Consider the following 8,506-nt stretch of genomic DNA (forward strand, 5'->3'; position numbering starts at 1 on the left):
CAATGGCACACACCAAGGATGTTATATCCTCAGCAAGTCAATTCTTGTCTCCTCAGAACTATGTATTATTCAGAGTATATGGGGTGTTTTGTATTCATGAGTTGGTTTATGTGTTTTCTCCTAGATTTATGTCTATTGAAGTGTAATTTCTACACAAGTTGGACAACTCTAAATCCCCAGGCACTATACCATGACAGTCTATTTTTTATAAATGAATGCAATTATAATGCATAGTGTTTTAAATATATATGGTTATGTTGTATTGTATTTTTCCCCCTTCCCTCCTGAAGTTATTTTTTACCGGTTTACGCAGTTGTAAATTCGTAAAACTCAGAAGCAACACGTCCATTTAGTTTGACCTTTTCCGCAGTTATTTTGTCAAGAAAATCCTATTGAAAAGAACTGTGATTCAGCTGAATATGAACATACTAAATATGAAATGAATAGCCTCCTGATAATAGCTTTTTAACAGTGTTTACATATGAAAACTAAGACAGAACTAAGACTATGGTATTTTTTTTTTGAGTCCTTGTAACAGAGTGGAATGCCATGTTCTAGGGCTATATAGCTATGGCCTTAACCTATTATTATTATTATTATTATTCTCCTCAAACAAAAGGAAAAAGCATGGCATCATCCATTCAAAGCAATATATACATACAGTAGTATTGTACTGGTACCATATCAATCTTGTTTGCTTTTGTCACAACAGTATTGTCATTTCATTGTTCTTCTAAAACACAAAGATGGAATTCCTGTATGTCGCCTTTTTAAAAATATATATAACCGTTTGGTTCCTATTGGTTCCACTATGTGACAGTATTGGTGTTTGCTGCTTTATGATTGGTTTGTTGGACTTTCCCAATGTGTCTTTTTGAGACTCATCAGTTTCAAGGGGGTTTGTACTCCGTTGCTGACTCGGGTTTGAGAAGCACAACAAAAATTCTAACTATTACGGTATATACAATACTCTGACTATAAACTGAATTGCTTCTGGTATGTTATGGAATCAACAACCAAATCCAAAATGTAATCGTTACACCTTGGTTCCTGAAGCATTTGATCAGAAATGAATGTACAAATTGAAAAATGTACACAAACAAGTCGGCTTTAATTTTTAAAAAGTGTCATGCCGTCTTTAATATAGAAAATGACGTGTGTAATGATTAAAAAGCTCAATGGCAACGGTGGACTTGTGTTTTTTTTTAATGTATTTACTGATTTTAAAAATCAAAAGGTTTGTTTACTTGAGCAAGAGACCTACCACCATTTCTTTTTAATTCCTTTTATAGATAACTGGAAAAATTTCAATTACAAGGGTCTAAATAATTATACTTTCAACTTTTTATTTTTATGTATGATGTTTGGCTGGCTTTTGAGGGGAAGATCCTTTAACCCGACACCTTGTAAATACATTTTTGAAATACTTTTCCGGGGAAGTATTTTGTGGTGTATATTGTTTATTTCAGTCTACATGCCTAGAACTCTGAAGACAGAAAGTCCAAAGGGCCAGCCAATTGGCTTTCTGTGGAAGTTTGTTTGAGAGATGGGTCATTGAGATTGTGTTTCTGATTGACTGTTGGTATTTGAGCTGTTGGTGGGGAGCTGATCGAAGCTGTTGTCCTGTTCCACAGGGTGCGCGGACCTGCACCTGCTGGACATGCTGACCCCCGTTGAGAGAAAGAGACAGGGCTACACGCACGAGCTCATCGTCACCGAGGAGAACTATGTCAATGACCTGCAGCTCGTCACTGAGGTAGCCATATTTATATATTTATTTATTTGTACTTTTTTTTTTTTTCCTTTGTTTAACAAGGCAAGTCAGTTATGAACAACTTCTTATTTACAATGACGGCCTATCGGGGAACAGTGGGTTAACTGCCTTGTTCAGGGGCAGAATGATTGATTTGTACCTTGTCAGCTCTGGGATTCAATACGTTTCCGGAATGTTTGTGTTAACATTGCGTCAACGTTTCCTCGCCAGGTCTTTCAGAAGCCTCTGCTGGAGTCGGAGCTGCTGACTGAGAAAGAGGTGGCCATGATCTTCGTCAACTGGAAGGAGCTCATCATGTGTAACATCAAGCTGCTCAAGTACGCTCCCTAGCCACCTCTGGTCCTGTTGTCATAACTATAGTTTAACTAGCTATATGGTGGATAGCAGCTGATTTCCTGTGGGTCTTTATGACTCGTGGCTTAAAGGGGCAATCTGGGATTGGTACACTTCCATTTGTACACTTCCAAAGTAATAATATTTTGCCATTGATTCTTGTAAACAAACACTGTACAGCTTCAGAACTATAGCCAGACTCACCAATCGTCCCATTCTCTTCTGCCCCCTTCCTCCGGTCCCCCGTCACTAGGGCTCTGAGGGTTAGGAAGAAGATGTCGGGCGAGCGGATGCCGGTGAAGATGATTGGAGACATCCTGACGGCCCAGCTGCCCCACATGCAGCCCTACATCCGCTTCTGCAGCTGCCAGCTCAACGGGGCCACGCTCATCCAGCAGAAGACCGACGAGGTGCCCGAGTTCAAGGACTTTGTCAAGGTAATGGAGAAAGGTCGTAAAGAACGCGTTGCCTGCGTCACCAACTGAAATGCCACCATATTCCCTATATAGTGCACAACTTTTGACCAGAGCTCTATGTTTGACTAATTTGTATCAATATTTTATTGGCCCCTAGTGTCTCGTGCACATTCGGTTTGTTCATGCCTCTTGTTCGGTTGACTGTGAATAGCCTCGACTCCAGCCGTTCTTGGTTTCTTCGCCTGATGTCTGACACCGCAAGACTAGACTGTGATATACTAGCGTCAGTGTACTTTCTTATTTGAGGGTAGCCGAGCCACAGCACTAGGTTGGGACTGATCCAACGTGATTCCTGTGTATATATATTCACATGTGAGTGTTATTAGGTTCTACGCTGATATCTGATACTGATAATATTTCCCCTCCCCTACAGAGACTGGCCATGGACCCAGGTTGTAAGGGAATGCCCCTCTCCAGCTTCCTCCTCAAACCCATGCAAAGGGTGACGCGCTACCCGCTCATCATCAAAAATGTATGTGCACACATGTTTTCTCACACCCACTCTTCCCACCATCTGAATAAAGTGTATGTGATTTGAAAAGCCTGACCACAGCCTCTGAAGCTAAGCAGGGTTGGTCCTGGTCGGTCCCTAGATTGGAGACCAGATGCTGCTGGAAGTGATGTTGGAGGGCCAGTAGGAGGCACTCTTTCCTCTGGTCTAAAAAAAAAAATATCCCACTGCCCTGTGTAGGGTGCTGTCTTTCGGATGGGACATTAAACGGGTGTCCTGACTCTCTGTGGTCACTAAAGATCCCATGTCACTTATCATAAGAGTAGGGGTGTTAACCCCAGTGTCCTAAATTCCCAAGCTGTCCCTCATACCATCACGGTCACCTAATCATCCCCAACTTACAATTGGCTCATTCATTCCCCTCCTCTCCCATGTAACTATTCCCCAGGTTGTTGCTGTAAATGAGAAAATGAAAATGTAAATGTAAATAAAACATTTACATAAAACATAAAACTGATACACACACACTGGAATTGACTAACTATGTGTGATACGGCTCAGATCCTAGAGAATACTCCGGAGGCTCACCCGGACCATAGCCATCTGAAGCAGGCTCTGGAGAAGGCTGAGGAGCTGTGCTCCCAGGTCAACGAGGGTGTCAGGGAGAAGGAGAACTCTGACCGGCTGGAGTGGATCCAGGCCCACGTCCAGTGTGAGGGGCTGTCTGAGGTAATACACACAGAGACAGACACACAAACACACACACAAATCATTATTAATAAAATAAGGAAAAAAATCTTAATTGACTCGCCTGGTTAAATAAAGGTCAAATAAAACACAATGAAAAACACAGGAACATGTACTTGATTCCACAAAAATACACACACAATTGACACATTTCCACACCGTGAACACAGACTCAACTCCCAACTCAATCACCTGGCCTTTTTTCTTTTAACAACTTTCTTTTTAGCAACTCGTGTTCAACTCGGTGACCAACTGCCTGGGTCCGCGCAAGTTCCTGCACAGCGGCAAACTCTACAAGGCCAAGAGCAACAAGGAGCTGTACGGCTTCCTATTCAACGACTTCCTCCTGCTTACTCAGATCATCAAGCCCCTGGGCTTCTCGGGCTGCGACAAGGTGTTCAGTGCCAAGTCCCACCTGCAGTACCGCATGTACAAGACCGTAAGTACTCTCCTCTCCCCAACCTACACATTGTCCGCGCCCCAAATGGCACCCTATAGGGCAGCAATTCTCAACTTGTGGGTCGTGACCCAAATTTGAATCGTATGAGGTTTTGAGTGGGTCATGGGTGTCTGATTTGCCGTACAAATCCCCAAGTACAGTAGTATGGCTGTTTTAGTGGCATGTTCAAGACCAGGGCTACATCCCAATTATCTCTCCTTCCTGTAGATTTGTTCACTTCTCTTCACTGATTCGAAAGGAAATTACCTGTATAAGAAATATTGTGGAAATCCCCTCGAGCCCAAACCTGCACCAATCCCGTGCTTTTAGATTTATGGGATGTAGTAAACGAGTGCGCACTTCAGGAACGTGACGAGATATTATTGCGATGCACCCCAATAGTTCTGAACTTGTGACCTCTGACCTTGTTGTGATCTTTAACCCCCGCCACAGCCCATCTTCCTGAACGAGGTGTTGGTGAAGCTGCCAACAGATCCCTCGGGAGATGAGCCCATCTTCCACATCTCCCACATCGACAGGGTCTACACCATCCGGGCAGAGAGCATCAACGAGAGGTACGCACACAGACGAATGCATGCAGTCACAGACACACACACACACACACACACATTGCCAAGGTGTTCTTTTGACCTTGTTATGATGACTCATGCAGGACTGCTTGGGTGCAGAAGATCAAGGCAGCTTCGGAGCTCTTCATCGAGACAGAGAAGAAGAAGAGGGAGAAGGCTTACCTGGGTATAACAGTCTGTCTCTCTGCTCCTCTGTAGGTCCACTGTGTCTGGGAGGGACAGCTTTGTCACCTACCCTTCCAGACCATGGTCTCAAAAGCACTGTTGGTAACACTTTATGAGTGTCTTTTTTTTAAGCATCTTTGGGTTTCATAAAAGCCCTATATAAGTACTTTGTATTATTACTTGAAGTTACCCCCTTATCTTTGTAACCTTGTATTTATGCTAGTAACATTTTATGAAAATGTTGCTACATAGAAGTGTGGGAATTGTGGAGTTGAGCGATTTCTGTGTTATACTTGAGGAATAGTGACTACTTATTCCACTTTTAACAAAAACGGCTTAATTTCACTAAGATGCAAAGAACGAGCTAACAACGATTTTGGTTTTTAATGTATGTACAGTGTTAGTACACAGGTATAAGACCAACTTCATGTAAAGTGTTACCAAACTATATCTCATGACCACTGAGTGTTTTCATGCTGGCTTTGTCTCCTCTGACTCTGCCGCGTGTTTGTCTCAGACCATTACGTTTAGGTCTGACCATTACGTTTGTGTCTGTCTCGATGCAGTTCGCTCACAGAGGGCCACGGGCATCGGCCGGCTGATGGTAAACATTGTGGAGGGCATCGAGCTGAAGCCCTGCCGCTCCCACGGTAAGTCCCTAGAGATGACCCACTGCCACACTCAGACCGGAGGTTGATCTCAACACACACCACCTTTTAATACATGTGTCGACTGCTGTTCAGTACACAGGAGAAGAATGATAGTGTTAACAGTACATGCAGGGGTTCAAATAGTATTTTGAGCCTGCCTGCAGTGCCAGATGGGTGGTGTTTGCCCTTTCGGGACTATTCCATTGGTTCCATTTCACCAAGCCAGCTTAATCGAGCACAAGTATGTGTAAGATCTAATCTCTCTAGGCCAACATCCAGTGAGATTGCAGAGCGCCAAATTCAAATACAGAAATACTCATTATAAAAATTCAGAAAACAAAACATATTTTACATAGGTTTAAAGATGAACTTCTTGTGAATCCAACCACGTGTCAGATTTTAAAAATGCTTTACGACGAAAGCATATCTTTCGATTTTTTGAGAACATAGCCCAGCAGACAAATCATTACAAACAGTAACCAGCCAAGCAGAAGAGTTACACAAGTCAGAAATAGAGATAAAATGAATCCCTTACCTTTGATGATCTTCATATGGTTGCACTCAGAAGGCATTCATTTACTCAATAAATGTTCATTTTGTTCGATAGTCTCTTTATATCCAAAAACCTCAGTTTTGTTCGCATTTTCTTCAGTAATCCACAGGCTCAAACGCAGTCAAAATAGGCAGACAAAAAAATCTAAATTGTATCCGTAAAGTTCATAGAAACATGTGAAACGATGTTTATATTCAATCTTCAGGTTGTTTTTAGCCTAAATAATTGATAATATTTCAACCGGACAATAACGTTGTCAATATAAAAGGTAAACAAGAAAGGCACTCTCTCGGTCGCACGCACGAAAAAACGAACTCATTCAGACTGCTCTTACTCCCTAATTTTTTCATTCAGACTGCTCTTACTCCCTAATTTTTCAGAATACAAACCTGAAACAATTTCTAAAGACTGTTGACATCTAGTGGAAGGCATAGGAACTGCAAATTGAGTCCTAAGTCAATGGATACTGCAATGGCATTGAATAGAAAACTACACACAAAAAAATAAAACTACTTCCTGAATGGGTTTTTCTCAGGTATTCACCTGCCAAATCAGTTCTGTTATACTCAGACACTATTTTAACACTTTTGGAAACTTTAGAGTGTTTTCTATCCAAATCTATCAGTTTTATGCATATCATATCTTCTGGGCCCGAGTAGCAGGCCTTTTAATTTGGGCATGCTTTTCATCCAAAATTCAGAATGCTGCCCCCTACCCTAGAGAAGTTAAAATACTATTTTGAGTAGGAATACCCATATTGGTCTATTCTAAACGTCTATACAACTGTGCCAATCTGTTATTGGGTTGTAAAATTCTGGTAACTTGACAAAGTTTTTTCCAGAAATCCCAGTTTGAGGGTTTAGGAATCAGGAGGGAATCCTCCAACTTGGAATTTCTTTCAAACCAGTGGATTTGGGGAAAGTGAGTGGAATTTCCCAACCCTAAGGTGTGATCTCTTCTCAGGTAAGAGTAACCCATACTGCGAGGTGACGATGGGTTCCCAGTGCCACATCACCAAGACCCTGCAGGACACGCTCAACCCCAAGTGGAACTCCAACTGTCAGTTCTTCATCAAGGACCTGGAGCAGGACGTGCTGTGTGTCACCGTGTTTGAGAGAGATCAATTCTCTCCTGACGGTGAGGCTGCGGGCACACACACACACACACACAAACAGCTTTTTATTGACCAGGCCTTTTTGATTCAGTGTGCTGTCATGCGATATATTCTATCACAATATATGGTGTGACAACCTTGTATTGAACCCTCATTACTTGTCTGTCCTGTCTGTCTGTAGATTTCCTAGGCAGGACAGAGATCCGTCTGGCGGACATTAAGAAGGACCAGGGCTCCAAAGGGCCCATCACCAAGAGGCTGCTGCTCCACGAGGTGCCCACAGGAGAGATTGTCGTACGACTGGACCTGCAGCTCTTCGAGGAGCCCTAGCCCATCCCAGTTCATCCCAGCCCTGCTCAGCTCAGCCTAACCCAGCCTAGCCTAACACCCATATACTGTACACCCCCCCCCAAACCCCGTTATCCCTGCCCGAAGACTCACCAAGCTCTAGTGACAATCCCCAACGGCCCAGCCCCACACTCCTGTGTGTGTGTGTGTGTGTGTGTGTGTGTGTGTGTGTGTGTGTGTGTGTGTGTGTGTGTGTGTGTGTGTGTGTGTGTGTGTGTGTGTGTGTGTGTGTGTGTGTGTGTGTGTGTGCGTGCGTGCGTGCGTGCGTGCGAATGAATGTCTGCAGAAGGGTTTTAATTATGGTGTGGTTTTTTTTCTCTTTATGATTTGTATCATTATGGTGTATATATGATATCATGATTCCACTATTATTTGGTTGAACAAAATTATGAAGCATTCCACAGCTAATTTAAAATCTCAAAGGCCGTCTTATAACGCAATGAACCTTTGAGACATGATATACTGTGGAGAAATGTTTGAACAACACATATGATCATTGCTTATGCACTGTATGTCTTAAAGAGCCCACCCTGTGGCATTAACACCTGGGGCGTGTTCATTAGTCAACAAGCGGAAGAAAACGGACAAACCGGGCGAGACTCCCTTGTCCAATAATAAGCGTTCATTTTCTTTTCACGTTACAAAACGTTTTAAAACGCCTTCTGTTGTGTGGCCAAATGAACACCACCCAGGTGACCACACTGTTGTTGTGCCATCCCCGTGACAACATAAGGCAACCTCCCATATAACCTTTGACACTGTGTTCATGTTTATAAACATACGGCTATTATGTCATTGCAGGTCAGACAATTTCAAAAGCTTGTCTGAAGCCCATCTAATAATACCCCTGGTTGTTTTAGCTGGAA

At 42.8% G+C, this 8,506-nt stretch overlaps 1 protein-coding gene across 7 annotated transcripts in view; it reads left to right on the forward strand.

Annotated features, from left to right (window-relative positions):
• The window catches only part of itsn1 (intersectin 1 (SH3 domain protein)), a 62,248-nt gene extending 54,432 nt beyond the window's left edge, over positions 1–7,816 (forward strand). For all 7 annotated transcript variants that reach the window (XM_021608908.2, XM_021608902.2, XM_021608904.2 and 4 more), the window contains 11 exons: positions 1,635–1,756; positions 1,985–2,091; positions 2,361–2,544; positions 2,957–3,055; positions 3,596–3,763; positions 4,008–4,220; positions 4,674–4,795; positions 4,894–4,976; positions 5,542–5,625; positions 7,142–7,315; positions 7,474–7,816. In XM_021608908.2, the coding sequence (XP_021464583.2) occupies positions 1,635–1,756; positions 1,985–2,091; positions 2,361–2,544; positions 2,957–3,055; positions 3,596–3,763; positions 4,008–4,220; positions 4,674–4,795; positions 4,894–4,976; positions 5,542–5,625; positions 7,142–7,315; positions 7,474–7,622 (1,505 nt within the window). In that variant the 3' untranslated portion in view covers positions 7,623–7,816. The remainder of the gene's footprint in view (positions 1–1,634; positions 1,757–1,984; positions 2,092–2,360; positions 2,545–2,956; positions 3,056–3,595; positions 3,764–4,007; positions 4,221–4,673; positions 4,796–4,893; positions 4,977–5,541; positions 5,626–7,141; positions 7,316–7,473) is intronic.
• The last annotated feature ends 690 nt before the right edge of the window (positions 7,817–8,506 follow it).

The sequence above is a fragment of the Oncorhynchus mykiss genome, chromosome 7 (genome assembly GCF_013265735.2).
Source record: "Oncorhynchus mykiss isolate Arlee chromosome 7, USDA_OmykA_1.1, whole genome shotgun sequence".
In the NCBI taxonomy this organism is placed as follows: domain Eukaryota; kingdom Metazoa; phylum Chordata; class Actinopteri; order Salmoniformes; family Salmonidae; genus Oncorhynchus; species Oncorhynchus mykiss.